At 53.1% G+C, this 16,178-nt stretch overlaps 1 protein-coding gene across 1 annotated transcript; it reads left to right on the top strand.

Moving 5' to 3' along the window:
• Positions 1-4,342: 4,342 nt before the first annotated feature.
• On the top strand, positions 4,343-16,160 carry KCNG4 (potassium voltage-gated channel modifier subfamily G member 4; the record flags this gene model as incomplete). Its single annotated transcript, XM_081108519.1, has 2 exons — positions 4,343-5,092; positions 15,390-16,160. 2 exons carry the CDS (start codon positions 4,343-4,345, stop codon positions 16,158-16,160), a joined length of 1,521 nt encoding a protein of 506 aa, XP_080964645.1.
• Positions 16,161-16,178: the final 18 nt, after the last annotated feature.

Raw genomic sequence — 16,178 nt, 5'->3', positions numbered from 1 at the left:
ACTCTTCTAAGCACCTTATAAATACAAATTGATTTAAATGGTCAATACTCATAACAAATCAATAGGTACATTCTATCATCTTCATTTCACAAATGAGGGAATTGAGACACAGAAAGGTTAAGAAATTTGCTGAAGGTCACCCAGCCGGGAAGTGGTAAATTCTTGATTTGAGCCCATGCACTCCAGATCCAAAGAGCAGGGGGACAGGTTGGAGGGGATTTAGCCAGAGGGTAAGTCGAGATAAACAATAAAGAGCTGAGAAAGGTGGGGGGACAGAGATGGGTGGGGAATAGCATGAGCTGGAAAGATCATTTTGGAGTCTGGTCAATGTTTTAACAGCTGTGGGGTCTGAGAAAATTGGGGAGTCAGGGGAAGGAGGGAGAGCGTCTCCCTTACTAACAGGTGCCCTGGGGTCTGTGAATGGGCTGAGTGTGGAGCCTGGGCCACAGCATTTACTAGTATTTGGGTTACACTGATGGACCTACTATGGGAAACTGATCAGAGTGGAGCCGACATAGTGAGGCAGGGAGTCTCATCCCTGTGTCCTCCCTTTTGTCATCCTCCATTCCAGTTCTTCAATCACTAGAGTTTCGATGCATGAAAATTCATGCACTGGAGTGGCATCCCTCAGCCCGGCCTGTCTCCTCTCATAGTCTGGGAGCCCTCAGGGGCGGGAGGCAACCCGGCAATCAGGGGAAGGCGACACCCCCATCACATGTCTGCTGCTGCCACCACCGGCAGCACAAGCCTCGGCCGGCCCTGGTTACCTGAGCCTCGGACGGCCCTGGGCAGCTGGGCAGCTGGGCAGCCGCAATCTGAGGCTTTTCTGTGCCTTGGGCTGGCCCTGGGCAGCTCGGGGGGGATGAGGGGACTGGGAGACTCTGGAGGCAGGTGTGGGGCAAGGCCAGGGGTGGGCCTGGCCTTGCCCTGTGCCTGCCACCCCGGTGGGGCTGAGGGGACTGGGCACCACCATCTCATGGCTGTGGGCACCGCCTTCTTTGAGGGCATGGCAGTCAATTAGCATATTCCCTCCTTATTGGCTGTGGGTGCCACCATCTTTGCAACAGTGTGAGGGTCAATTAGCATATTCCTTCTTTATCAGATAGGATTGTTGCAGAACCCTCAGGTTTCAAGGAACCTCTGCCCAAGACCACCTCTATTCGATCAGCTTCTCTGATCGTGTGTGGATTTGTCCCCATATCCCAGGTCACAGGTTGCCCACTGAGGCCGGCAGCTCCTATTGCCCTCTCCAGGAGGCTGTGGAAGGCTCAAGCTCAGAATTTCCTCCCAGATCCTTGCATCAGAACTCAAAGTCTCTTTAAGTACAGATTCCAACCAGCAAGGTGACCTTGAGCAGGCCTTTTCCCTAGGCCTCCAGACCCTGTCAGCAAAGCAAAGCTAATCATGATAACTTACCTTTGGAAGCCAAGAGTCTGGGCCTCAGAACCTCTTAAGAAAATTAAGAGGAGCCAATGTCCATTGAGCACCTACATGAGAAGATGGTTTCGCAGTTCCATCCATCACTTCTTCGACTGTCCTCACGTGACCAGTGAGAAAACTGAGACCCAGGAAAGTACAGTGACCGCCCGAGGACACACAGCGAAGTGGCGCAGAGCCGAGGCCAGGGCCCAGACCCTAGAAACCATTCCTCCTCCTCCTCGCCACGACCACACCCGCCAGACTCACAGAGGGGCCTGCTCGGTGCTTCTGTGGCGACGCTCCCCAAACCCCTCTCACTCTCATACTTTTTGCAAACAAGAAAATGAGGCTCAGAAGCATGAAGTCACCTGCCCAAAGTCACCCAGCCGTTCACACGGGAGCCAGGGATACAGGTGTATGTGATTCCAGGCTCACACCTCTTCCCGGTCCCTCGTACATCCTCCTGAACTCCCAGCGGTGGGAGGCTGGGCTTCTCTGAACCGGTCCCAGACCTGGGCTGGGTCAAAGCCGCAAAAAGTTCCCCCTGCAGCTTCTAGCTGAGCACCTGCCCATCGTCGGCACCCCCCTCCCCCTCCCCCGGCAAGGAGCCTCCAGGTGCCAGGGACAGGTAGCCGCAGATGCCTCGGCCCCAAGTTGTCCTCTGCTCCCTCCGAGTTATGCTCCTCCTTGGAGGGGCGGGAGGACAGCTCTCCTAGCTTTCCAGGCGGTTGGCAGAGCAGCGGCCGCTGCTGCTCCAGCCTGCTGCCTGGCTGATGGAGAGATTATTCTAAGCCCTTCCCATTCTCCACCCCCGCCCCTTGCAGGACCACACTGGCTGTCCGGTGGGACCCGGAGTGCAGAGCCCGCAGCTGAAGCAGGACAGCTGGACCAGCTCCCCCACAGCATGAACCCCTCAGACTTTTACCTCTCCTGGGGAGAGGGGCTTCTGTGTCCTCTTAAAACCCCCACCCCACGCCCCCAGGGTTGTTCTGCAGCTGCTGGAGAGAGAGATGCAGAATGAACGGACTTCGGGTTTCTGGAAGAGACAAGGGAAGAAGGTTGGAAACTAACTCTGCCAGAAACTGCCGTGTTTGGGATTTTCTTTTCTTTCCCTTCATTTCCATCCCGAGCCTGTCTCTTCCCGGGACATCGAGACATGGGCTCCTCTTGCTGGACAGAGAAACAGCTGGGAGCTGGCACCCTGAGACAGGAGGGTGAGTTAAACTTTGGGGGAAGAAGTTATTGTTTGCTGCAGGGGCGGGCGTTGACGGGACATTGAAACATCCTTGGCCAAAGTGCTGCTCGAGTGACCACCTTTCCCCTGCTCTGGAAGGAGCTCTGTGTGCCTGCTGCTTCGGGGGGCAGTGGATTGCAAAGTTGGGGTTGTGCCATGAATGCAGAAAGTGCAGTTTTGGGGGGTTCTAGAAAGAGCCCCCGGTTGAGAGACAGAGTCCTGGGTTGGGTTTGGATTCGTCGTGTGACCTTGGGTGAGTCACCTCAGCTCTCTGGGTCCTGGTTTTTGCAACAGGAAAAGGAAACCGCTTGGGAAGGGCTCCCCGGGTTTCAGAATGCTCTTCTCTCTGCAGGCTGCTCGTCTTCCTCTGGCCATACGTTGTAAAGGAAGTAATGCATGCAGAGTAACCTCATGTGGTGTGGGGAGCACGTGTGAAGTGCATAGGCTGTGATTCAACTCTTCGCTGCCTGCCGGCATCCAACTGGCTCTGAAATGGAGAGGAACTTTTATTTCCATTCAGCGGCCGAGTGTTTCTCTTGATTGGAGTGCATCCTGGAATGTAAGGCTATAGATGCAATGAAACGCATAGGGAATGGTTGCAGGATGCTGAGAATCACGATGATGGGGGTGATTTTACAAAGGCGTGGGCTAAATCTAAAACTCTGTTCTAAATCAGAGTTTAGAACACGTAGGTCTGAAGTGGAGAGCGCATTAGGGGCCCCCTCATTTTGCAGATGACAAGACCGAGGCCCAGAGAGGGGAAGTCACTGGCTCAAGGTCACCCAACAAGAGTAGCTGAGACAAGCACCCAACATACATGGAGGAGCACCATCATGGAGTGTACAGGCCTCCAAAGGAGAAGGCAGACGAGGGGGATAAGGCGACATTGTAGAGCTTCTCCTGAGAGTCAGATGCAACGTTAACCGTGGTCACATTCCTTCTCCCATACCCTCTGTGCCTCTGTTACTTCATATGTAAAATGGAAACATTAATGCTGACGTCATGGGGTTGTTGAGATGAGTTCATATAGGGAAGCATGTGCAAGGTGCCTGGCTTGTCAGAAGCATCTAGAACTGTTCTTAATACACACTTTCTGTATATTACTGCATGCAACCCTCATCGTGCCCCCTGAGGTGGGCACTCAAACTCCCTTGGCTGCATGGAGGAAGCCAAGGGCTTAGAGTGGCTGAGTAGTCCACCTGTGGTGGCAGTCCATAAGGGGTCAGAACCTGGCAGTGAACTTGAGAACCTCTTAACACACTTCAGCTCTATTTTTACCCACTGTACCTTGCAAGGTTGATACAAGTTTTGTCATGGAATGAACGGTGCTAAGATCAGAGAGGTTAAGGCACCTGCCCGGGAGCACACAGCCTAGAAGTGGCACAGTTCTGACTTGTCCAGCTCAGGACAAGTCCCCGTCCGTGTAATGTGTCTTCCAGGGAGATTTCTCTGAGAGATAAATATATGCTTCCCCAGGAAGGGATGGCATTGTCTCCTTTTTTCACTGGAAGATCCCAAGTGAACCCAATAAGCCGGTGTTAGATGGAAGATGAAAAGAATGAGAAATGCAGACACCGTGGCAGGAAAGTAAGCATGAGAAAATGTCTGTAGCAACTAGAGCTCTGCCTCCTGACTGATATCTCTCGCTTTTTTGTTCTTGCCCCTCTGGGTGCCAGGACATCTGCAGCGATGCCCATCACTTCCAGAGTCAGGGGCCTGCAGCCCCAACACCATCACTCCAGCCCCTGCAGCCCTTTGAGTCAGCTCTTGCCTGGCTCCGTGGAGCCGCCGTCCATCAAGGGCCTTTACTACCGCAGGGCCCGGAAGGTGGGTGCGCTGGACGCCTCCCCGACGGCCGACCTGAAGAAGGAGATCCTGGTGAACGTCGGGGGCAGGAGGTACGTGCTCCCCTGGAGCACGCTGGACGAGTTTCCCCTGAGCCGCCTGAGCAAGCTCAAGTTCTGCCGGAACCAGGAGGAGATCGCGCAGCTCTGCGACGACTATGACGAGGACAACCAGGAGTTCTTCTTCGACAGGAGCCCCAGCGCCTTCGGGATGATCGTGAGCTTCCTGGCGGCCGGCAAGCTGGCCCTCCTGCGGGAGATGTGCGTGCTGTCCTTCCAGGAGGAGCTGACCTACTGGGGCATCGAGGAGGCGCACCTGGAGAAGTGCTGCCTGCGGAAGCTGCTGAAGAAGCTGGAGGAGCTGGCTGAGCTGCGCAGGGAGGAGTCCCTGCAGCGCGAGCAGGAGGCGTGCGGCCCGGCCGTGGACACCTCGCGCTGCGGGCTCTGCATGAGCTGGCTGCGGGAGATGGTGGAGAACCCGCAGTCGGGGCTGCCCGGGAAGATCTTTGCTTGTCTGTCCATCCTCTTCGTGGCCACCACAGCGGTCAGCCTGTGTGTCAGCACCATGCCCGACATGAGGGCCGAGGAGGACAAGGTGAGTGGCTTCTGAGCGGGGTCCGTTTCTCCTTCAGGCACCGTGCCCAGGGCCCATGAGACTTAGGGCTCGTGAAAGCTTTGTAATGTCTCTGAAAATAAGGGGAAAATGAATATTATCATGGACATATTCATTTTTAGGCCAGCGCGGTTGTAAAGGAGAATCTTTAATGTATTTTTTGGAGGAAGAGGCCCACGAAGGCCAAAGTACCTTGGGCCACGAAGTCATGAGGTGGCCCTGCTTCTGACAGTGAACCCTGGACATTGGCAAAGCCGCCCCTGTTCTCACGGCTCCTGACTCTGTGATCACTAGCAAACTGCTGCATTTCTCTCAGCCTCAGGTTCCTTCTCTGTAAAATGGGTAACAGTTCTGTGAAGGTTTACACATTCAAGGCTCTCATGGATTTACCGAGCAGCTATTCTGTGCCATGCACTATGCCAGGCCACACACCCCTGCCTCCTTGAGCCATCATCCGTGGGCATCCCAACTGCATTTTCAGGTGAAAAACCTGAGGCACGGGGCACTTAGCTGGCTCAAAGCTGCAGAGTAAATACGCCAGTGGCGGCAGAGACACTCGGCCCTCCATTTTCCTGCTTCTTACTTCACGCCCGAGCTCTCAGTCATTCTTACTGAGTGGGGAAGTGGGAGACGAGCTAACTTTTGTGTCTGCCCCAGGAGGCCAGAGCAAAAAAAATGTTCTTGCCTACTCCTGCACTCTCTTTCCAGGAGCTATGGGGATTCCAAGCCCCCCAGGGGGTCAGATGGTCTGAGAAATGAGATAAGAATCTGACATGTTGTTGGGAAGGTATTGGAGCGCTTCAGACTGAGACTTGGGCTGATTCCTAATTTAAAATGTTGCTCCCGCCCAGCTCTGTACTCCTCCATGGCTCCCCATCACCCTACCTTATAGAGCTTACATGATAGTAGATGGAGGGAGCCCATAAAGGAAACACATACAGAGACAGTGCAGCCTATATATGACTCATAACTATTGTTAGTCAGTGTAAGTTCCCTTCCCTTAAAGATATATTCCATGGCAATATGGTAGGATCAGAGAACTTTCCCGATAGAAAGGACTTAGATGGAGAACTAGCCGGTCCCTCACACAGAGTAGGCTCTCAGCAATTATTTGTTTAATAAAATGTATCTTATCCAACTTACACATGTTTAGTCCTAAAGAAAACCAACCAAAACGTTCGACTTTCTAACAGCTCCCCCCCCCCCCACCGCAATCGTAGGCATTTTTTCATTCTTCAGCACGATATCATGTGATTTAAGATCCTGCCCGTTCACAGGAATATTTACACGTGGACACTGCAGTGAGAACATTAGGACAAGATAACTGGCCTTTGTCCCCCATTCCCAGAGGGTGTCCTTGATCCCAGTAGCTGAGGAGGGGCCCAGGATTTCCACCAGCCTGTTCCTCTTAGCGGGTGCCGGGGCCAGGATTTAGACAGTGCAGGGGGACAAGGTCTTTTCAAAGCCTGCTGCTTTGAAAATTACCCAGGCTATGAACCCAAGCTGAGTTTAATGGAAACTCGGAAAATCCAATGAGAGGTGGGCGAGAGGCCGCAGAACCAGGCAGCCCCAAGCCCACGCTGAGCGATCGGGCTGCCATTTCTGCTCCCGGTAAGAGGGTGTCACCTTGGGAGCCACCTTTCTATGTGCTGCCCCAGGAGAGGCTGGGAGGTGCGGCCCTCAAAATAAGCGCGCCTGTTTCCCTGTTTTGATAACAACAATTCCGAGAGCCGGAACGCTGAGGACAGGGCTCTTAGTTTCCTACATTTACATAAAAAGATGATGTTCTCTCCCTGCCACACGATCCTGGTTTTTCATTTTTGCCCCCAAGGATGTCAGTCTGAACGCAGCAATTCAGTGAACCGACTGCCGGTGCTGGCCATGCTGGCAGGCCGCTCCTGGGGACAGGCTGTGCAGGGAGTCACGGGGCCCCAGCGGCTCCCAGGGGCCCCAGTACCGCCCGCTCAGATGAATGAATGCCCCCTGGCTATGACCCACAGAACCGCCCCCCATCAGACTCAAAAGGTATAACGCTGGGTTGGATGGAGAGTTAGAGACACCCGAAGAAAGCAGTCTTCCTTTTCCCTTCTCTTCTAACTTCTCCCAGCAACATCCCTTAGAGCAGTGGTTCTCAACCTTCTGGCCCTTTAAATACAGTTCCTCATGTTGTGACCCAACCGTAAAATTATTTTCGTTGCTACTTCATAACTGTAATGTTGCTACTGTTATGAATCGTAATGTAAATATCTGATATGAAGGATGGTCTTAGGCGACCCCTGTGAAAGGGTCGTTCGACCGCCAAAGGGGTCGCGACCCACAGGTTGAGAGCCGCTGCCTTAGAGACAACTGAGCAGTTGGGGTAAAAGGTCTGTGCCCCAAATTGCAAATGGAGGAGGGAGGAGGCAGTATAGACGGAAAGGACCAAGCCAAGTGCCTAAGCACCTCTGGAAGCATTCAGACCTTGCTGGGTTCCCCCGGGAGCTCATCTCTGATGGGATGAAAGAACGATGCTTATTAGTCACCCCTCATGAGGCTGGCGTTTGACAGAACAAACTGAGTCCTTGCGGCAGCTTTGGAAAGTGGATACGTGTCTGCCCCCATTTTACAGGTGAGGCAACTGAGGCTCAGGGAAGTTTGGTCACTTTCTTAAGGTCACAGTATGTGGCAGGACTGGACTTGCATCACCTCCACTTGGCTCTAAAACTGGCTTCCAACACTGGGCCGCTCTGCCTGTAGTCCCCAGCCCTGTACCCCCCCCCCCACACCCCAGCCCTTGGCAACCACTAATCTGCTTTCTGGCTCCATGAATTTCCCTATTCCAGACATTTCATTTACACAGAATCATGTAATCTGTGGCCTTTTGTCTCTGGCTTCATTCCCTTAGCATAACAGGTAGCATGTCAGTACCTCACTCCTTTTTGTAGCTGAGTAATACTTCACTGCTACGTCACTGTTTGCTTGTCCTTCCATTTGGTGATGAATGCTGCGGCTTCCCAGGTTCTTTCCTTCCCTCTGCCCATGACCTCTGCAAAGACAGTCAACTCTGCCATTCACTGAGCGCCCTTCCACGTGGCCTCAGCCCTCGCCGCCGGGCAGTCTGCTGGTCAGAGCACTTTCCCTCCCTCTGGGGGAGCTGAAGGTCACTGTCAGCTGCAGCCGAACACTCGTTCCTCCTCTCTCCACCTCTTTCTTCCTCTTTGCTGTTGCTGAGACATCCCAACAGCTGCAGACAGAGAGGACCTCATCATGCAAAGGAGCCGGGTCTCTGTTGCTAGTCCTGGGTTCACATCCCAGCTCGGCTGCGCCTGGCTCTGCCCTTGGATGAGTCCCTCTGTTTCCTCACCTATCAGAGTGGCTAACGGTAACACCTACCAGAGGATGGTGGTGGGATTGGACTATCCTATTTATCTTGTGTTGGCACAGAGCGAACCCCATTGTTTTTGCCCACCGTTTGGGACTCAGCTCACACCCCTTCCACCTGCTCATCTGCTTTGCTCATCAACTTCTCTCCCAGCTCCACGGAGCCCAAAGGGTGGCGGCAAAGTCAGCGGCCAGTTGACTCAAATATCTTCTGTTTCCAGTGCCCGTCGTCATCCTTCATGCAATCGTAGATCTTCCCTGAGGGCCTACTCTGTGCTGGGGACACGGTGTGCTGGGGACAAACCTGCTCTCTCCACCTGCCTGGCAGCCTTTGCTCATTTCTCCTCCCACCTTGGATTCCGCACCTGTCCCTGAGGTTTGCTTGATGCACACACCGGATCGCAGCTGTGCTCAGTGCCCTGGGTCCCAGATCCCAGGTGGGGCTTAGGGTGGGGCCAAGGGGGGGGCGGCTCTGCTTCTCACTGGCCCTCACATCCTGTGCTGTGGCTCAGGCCTCTTGCTAGGGTGTAGGGCTGGGGAAGGAGGCACAGAGATGTTTTAAAAGGCCAGGTGGAACTACTGGGGACCCAGGAACCTGCAGCAGGCTGCCCAGAGGCACGGGTGGGGGGAAATCACAGGCAGAAGGAGGGAGGGAGGGAGGCCTGAGCTGCTGGTGGAGCTGTGGGACCAGCACTGAGCTGAAGAGGAGTGAGAAGTGGCCGAATCTGGCCACGCTCCCAAGGGCAGCTGCAAGACTGCTGCAGGGTCAGCGAGGGCCGGTTCTAGAGGTTCCTTCTGGGAGGGATTCTGGGCCCAGTTCGTGACCTTGGAGCCTCCCCCACCCCCTCTGTCTCTCACAGCGATGCCTGCCAGTTCCATTGGGAATGTGGCCAGTGCCCTCCTCCTGTGGGTGCAGCTCGGCTTTGGGGCTGCAATGCCTACCTCCCGCCTTTTAATAAAAAGCCTCGCGCTGGAGCCCGCTTCTCCTCCCCAGCTCCATAGCAGCTGCTGCTCTCTGTCTTCTCCCCGTTGATGTCTCCGTTTCCTGGACGGGGCCCACCTTTCCTGAGTCTGTAGTTGACGCTGCTGCTCCTGCCTACTCATGCTCTCCCCTCGGGTGCCTAGTCCCCAGTCCCCATCTGCTTAGCTCCACGCACTCCCAGAGCCCCTTCCCAGGGCTGGGGAGTGGGGGCAGCTGGGAGGAGGGAATACAGGGGATGGGGAGGACCTGGGGAGGGGGGTTTTGGCTTGAGGCAAAGGGAGAGTAAGAAGAGTGTTCTGGAAGGCTTGGAAAGGAGGCAAGAGATGGCAAAGAGGAAGGGGGAAGCCAGGGAGAGGAATGAATCAGCACAGCCGGGCCCAGGAAAGTGTCAGAGGAATCAGCCCAGACTTGAGGCCTGGGGGCCAGAGGCAAAAGGGGGGCGGTGATCACGGGCAGGAGGGAGGGAGGTCTGAGCTGTGGATGGAGCTGTGGGACCAGCACTGAGCTAAAGAGGAGGTGGGAACTGCCTGAATCGGGCCATGCTCCCCAGGGGAGCTGGCAGGCATCGCCGTGAGAGGCAGAGGGCGAGGGGAAAGCTACAAGGTCAAGAATTCAGCTGAGTCCCTCCCAGATGGAACTTCTAGAACCGGCCCTCACTGATCCTGTGGCAGTCTGCCGGGCAGCCTGCCCAGATGGGCCTCAGGGACAGTGGCTTTGCCCTCAGAAAGCCCTGCCCACCCTCTGACCCCGGAGTCCTTCAGCGCAGTTCGGCTCTGGAGCCAAGAAATCTGGGCAAGGCCGAGGGACCCCTGCCTACTGCCTCCTCACCCAGGACTGACCCTGGTTTCTTTTTTATTAAGTTAAATTCACATCCTATAATAGTCATCCCTTTCAAGTGCAATCAGTGGGTTTTAGTATACAGTTGTGCAATCATCACCACTATCTCATTTCAGAACATTTTCATCATCCCAAAAAGGAACTCTGCAGGCAACCAGCTATTCCCTGCCCTCCCACCCCCCAGGCCCCGGCAACCACGAACATACTTTCTGTCTCCATGGATTTGCCTTTTCTGGACATTTCCTATGAATAGAACCATACAACCAATATCTGGCCTTTTGTGTCTGGCTTCTTACACTGAGCATGAGGGTTTCAAGGTTCCTCCACGTTAAAGCATGATCAGCACTTCATCCTTTTTTATGGCTGAATAATATTCCGTTGCATGAATTACACCAAATGTTGTTTATTCATTCTTTTGTTGATGGGCCTTTAGGTTGTTTCCACTTTGGGGTTGTTATGGATAATGCTGCTATGGATGTTCAGGTACAAGTTTTGGTGTGGGTGCCTCTTTTCAGTTCCTCCCAGTATATACCTAGTAGTGGAATGGCTGGGCCAGATAGCAAATGCATGCTTAACCTTTTGAGGAAACACCAATCTGTTTTCCACAGCAGCCGTACCATTTTACATTCCCACCAGCAATGTTTGGGGTTCTAATTTCTCCATCCTCTCCAATATTTGTTATATTTTGTCTTTAGAATCCTAGCCATCTTACCGAGTGTGGAGTGGTAAGTGTCTCATTGCAGTTTTAATTTCTGACCTAATTTGGGGTTTTTAAAACTTTTCATGATGGGAAATTTTAGGCATCTGCAAAGTAAACAGAATAATATAATGCACCCAAGTATCCATAACTCAGCTTCCACAATTGTCCACATCTGCCATTCTTTTTTTAAAAAAAAATGTTTTTATTGATTTCAGAGAGAGGAAGGGAAAGGGAAAGAGAGAAACATCAATGATGAGAGAGAATCATTGATTGGCTGCCTCTGCACGCCCCCTCCTGGGGACCGTGCCTGCAACCCGGGCATATGCCCTGACTGGGAATCTAACTGACCTCCTGGTTCCTAAGTTGATGTTCAACCACTGAGCCACACTGACCAGCAACACATCTCCACTCTTGTTCTCTTTCTCTCCATCCCCTCCCTACTCCCAGTTGCTTACTATCATTCATGTTATTATTTTACAGTTTTACAAGTAAAATGTATATGCTTTAAAAAGCACAATGTATTTAGCTGTACAACTTAACAATTGAATGGCCCCATCACCCCCAGAAAATTCTCTCATGTTCCTTCACAGTCAATCGCTACCCACCCAGAGGCAGCTATTGTTTGGGTGATGTTGCCCACCCTAGATGAGTTTTGCCTGTCCTTGAACGTCACATAAATGGAGGCATACATCTGGCTTGTCTTGCCCTACATCCTATCTGTGAGATTCGCCCCCGTGGTTGCATCGCTCACACCTCCAGCCTTCTCAGGCTGACTCACGTTCTCCTTCACTCACGTTCTCCTTCAGAGCACACCTCACTCCTGTTGGTGGCAAGACCCCCCCAAGAGGGTGACCAGCCATTTTGGTTTGCCCAGGACTGAGGGGGTTCTGGTGACCTGGGACTTTCTGTGCTCAAATCCAGAAAGTTCTGGGCAATCCAGGATGAGTTGTTCGCCTCACCTCCGAAAGACAACCAGAGCCCTGGCCGGTGTGGCTCAGCTGGTTGGGTGTCGTCCCATACACTGAAAGGTTGCCAGTTCCATTCCTGGTCAGGGCATATGCCTGGGTTTCGGGCTCAATCCCCGGAGGCAGCCGATTGATGTTTTGCTCTCACATCGACGTTTCTCTCTCTCTCCCTCTCCCACCCTCCCTTTCTAAAAATCAATTAAATATTTTTTGTAAAAATAAAAACCACACTGGAAACTTCCTCAGAAAGAAAAAGTAACATTTTTTTTCCTTTCTGTCTATTTTTTCTTCAAATATTGACCAGCCTGGGAATAATTTCCTGAGCTGGAGCCCCACAAATCCCTGCTGCCCCTCCGCTGGCTGCTAACTGGGCGTTTCTCTGGGACCAGGGCTGGGAGGTTGGTTTAAGGATGCGGAGCGGAGCACAATGCAGGGGGTGACTGGGCAGAGTGAGCGCTTGCTGCAGTGTGGGGAGGTGGCCAGCACGGCAGGGCCAGGCCGCAGGGAGGAAGTGGCTGGTGCGTGCCCTGAATAGCCAAACGCCAGCACCAGGGGCAGAGAGAGGACCCACGGAGCCTTCTCAGAGTCACCTTCCTGAGCTTTGGGTCACTGGCCTGGAACATTTAGTTATTGCCAGCTGCCACGGGCTCTTAAGCCAGAAGGAAAAATCCCAGACTGTCAGCGACAGAAAAGGCCTTGTAGGGAGAATCTGGCCCAGAGTCTGAAAAACATCCAGGTTCCTCTGAGTCAACAGCAGGTTTTGCCCAAATTCAGATTCCTGGACCCCACCTCAGGGTTTTGCTTTGGTGATGGGGCCCTAAGAACCTGCATTTGTAACAAGCACGGGGGAGGGGGCGGATTCTGATGAAGGGCGTTCTAATTCAGCTTTGATAAGTACTGATTCTGTTCCAACCTCTTCATTGGAAACTGGAGCACAGAGAGGGGCAGTGACACTGTTTGGTCACACAGCAAATTTGTAGCAGGATTGATGAATCAGGATCCTCAACTCCTGTGCCCTCTAGGATCCTAAAGAAACTGGGCAGTCATGGCAAAGACCTCCCAATATGGTAGAGAATGTCCTCAGGTTCCCGCAGAATCCAGCAACAGGAGGAGGATATGGTTACCTTCAACTGACCAGGCAGGCTATGTCTGCGCCCAGTCACTCATCTCACAAAGATAGTATCGTGTGTCTGCAGGTGCCACAGCCTGCTACCTGCTTTACACGCATCATTTCCATTCATCACAACTTCGGGGCAGAGAACTGCAAGTCCAGGGGGACTAAATGACTCGCCGGAGTAAGCGGAAGTGAGGGATTTGAACCTGGTCACAGACACTCTGGATCCCACACCCTCAACAGCATTCCCACCACCTCCCACCCCTTCAGTAGACCAGACACAAGTCAAGAGAAAGTTGCCGAGCCTTGGACAGGCAGACAAAGATCAGAACAAACCAGCCTGTTTTTCTTTCTCCAGCGGCCAGACATAAAGGACATTTCAATTTAGTATTCCTGTGGGCCCAGGCACTGGAAATAATTTCTTTTTCCACTTCAGAGCTTTTTAATCCAAAGAAAACTATGGTTGTCAACATTTTGCTTTTCATTCAGGCAGCTGGCTTTGTCATTCATTTACTCATCCATCAGAAATATATATAATTTAGAGTCAGGCTCTCAACTCTGGCTTCACATTAGAATCGTCTGTGGGGCTACTGGAAAATTCTACTGCTCAGGCTCGAACCTAGACCAATTACAGAATCTCTGAGGTCCCAGCCCAGACGTCAGGATTCTTTTCAAAGCTCCCCAGGTATTCTGCTCTGCAGCCCAGGTTAGGAACCACTGCGCGGGACCAAATTTAATGTGCACACAAATTACTTTGGGGTCTTGTTAAAATGCAGATTCTGACTCCTCAGGGATGGAGATGGGCCCAAGATTCTGTGTTTCTAATGAGCTCCCAGGGGAGGAGATGTTTCTGGTTGGAGGACCACACTTTGAGTAGCAGAGGGGCTGGTGGGACTCTGTTAGAAGCCAAAGGTAGGGAGTGTGAATGGCACAACAATGAATCCACAACAGCCCCCACCTAGCTGGGATCTCCTAGACAATTGTGTGAACAGTTGCAATCCATGTCACCAGGGCCATTCTAGGGATGTGGGAGCCCTTTCTGCCCCATAGCCCCAACCCTCCAGAAACAACATCTGCTTCCTTAGTACTTTACCCCACCCAGAGACTAGCTCAGGGTCTGGCACAAGGTAAACCCTTTAGACATTATTGTTGGATGAATGAATGAGGGATGGCAGGCAAAGGAGTTACAAAATAGAATGTAGGGGCTGAGAGACAATCTACTATGTTACTGAGTCATTTCCCTGCTCAGAACCATGTCCTGGGCCATAAAATGAGGTTGTGCTGCCTGCTCACAGCATCACTGTGGGGCTTAAGTGACAGCATTGTGCACATGCCTGGTGCATAAGAGGGGCTTATACAGGGAAAGGTGAAGGTTGGCTGCTGTAACAAAGAGGCCCCAAGATAGAATGGCTTTAAACAGAATAGAAGTTGATTTCTCCCACAGAGAGGGATCAAGGTGAGTGGGCAGCTCTCATTCGGAGACCCAGATTTTTTTGCCAGCCCTGGTGCTCCATCCTCCCTGGGGCATTGGTCTAACCTACTGGTTCCAAGCTGGGTTGCAGGGCCAAATGGGTTGTCCTGGCTCACAGGCAGAAAGCGTGTGCAGGAATTCACACCAACATCTTAAGTTCGGGAACCAGAGGTGGCATGCCTCACTTCTGTTCACACTCCACAGGTGGGGGCTTAGTTCTGTGGCAACACCCAGCTGCAAGGGGGATTGGAAAGATAGACTCTGATCCAGCCGAGCAGCCACACACCCAGCCACAACTTGATAACTGTGTAAAAAGGGGGCTCTGGTGGACAACTAAGAGTCTACAGCACAGCTCAACTGAGATACACAGATACTATATAAAGTCCTAGCTGGTTTTGCTCAGTGGATAGAGCATCGACCTGCGGACTGAAGTCTCCTGGGTTCGATTCCAGTCAAGGGCATGCACCTCAGTTGCAGGCTCCTCCCCGGCCCAGGCCCTGGTCAGGCTCGGTTAGGAGGTAACCAATCAATGTGTTTCTCTCACATTGATATTTCTCTCTGTCTTTCCCTCTCCCTTCCACTCTCTCTAAAAAGCAGTGGAAAACCTTTGGGTGAGAATTAACAACAACAACGAAGAATAAAGAGAGAGTATATAGTACATATAGACTACATAGAGTATATTTAATATGTAGAATCTATACGTGGAATCGGTATCTGTATCAATATTCCATATACCTCTATGGCTATTGCTGTCCATATAGACATATGGCGTCGCCCCTCGGCATGGTCACTTCCCCCATTTCCCGTGCTGTGGCCGCGTGCTCTACCCTGCGTTCTGTCGCCTCTCCAGGGCGAGTGCTCTCAGAAGTGCTACTACATCTTCATCGTGGAGACCATCTGCGTGGCGTGGTTTTCCCTGGAGTTCTGCCTGCGCTTTGTCCAGGCCCGCAACAAGTGCCGGTTCTTCCAAGGGCCCTTGAACATCATCGACATCCTGGCCCTCTCGCCCTACTACGTGTCCCTGGTGGTGTCCGAGGAGCCCCAGGAGGACGACGAGCGGCCTGGCGGCAGCTTCTACCTGGAGAAGGTGGGGCTGCTGCTGCGCGTGCTGCGGGCGCTGCGCATCCTCTACGTGATGCGCCTGGCGCGCCACTCGCTGGGGCTGCAGACGCTGGGCCTCACCGTGCGCCGCTGCACGCGCGAGTTCGGCCTGCTCCTCCTCTTCCTCTGCGTGGCCATCACCCTCTTCTCCCCTCTGGTCTACGTGGCCGAGAACGAGTCCGGGCGGGTCCTGGAGTTCACCAGCATCCCGGCCTCCTACTGGTGGGCCATCATCTCCATGACGACGGTGGGCTACGGAGACATGGTCCCGCGCAGCGTGCCGGGCCAGGTGGTGGCCCTCAGCAGCATCCTGAGTGGGATCCTCATCATGGCCTTCCCAGCCACGTCCATCTTCCACACCTTCTCGCACTCCTACCTGGAGCTCAAGAAGGAGCAAGAGCAGCTCCAGGCCCGCCTCCGCCACCTGCAAAATGCCGCCACAGCCAGTGAGCGCCAGCTCCTGAGTGATGTGGACGACCTGATCCTGGAGGGACCCAACACCCCCATCAAATACATTTAGCTCAAAACCCCCACGAAC

Source organism: Myotis nattereri, assembly GCF_964212035.1.
Source record: "Myotis nattereri genome assembly, chromosome: 15".
Taxonomy (NCBI): domain Eukaryota; kingdom Metazoa; phylum Chordata; class Mammalia; order Chiroptera; family Vespertilionidae; genus Myotis; species Myotis nattereri.
Note: the sequence above shows the minus strand (reverse complement) of the source record. Positions and strands in the feature narration are given on the sequence as shown.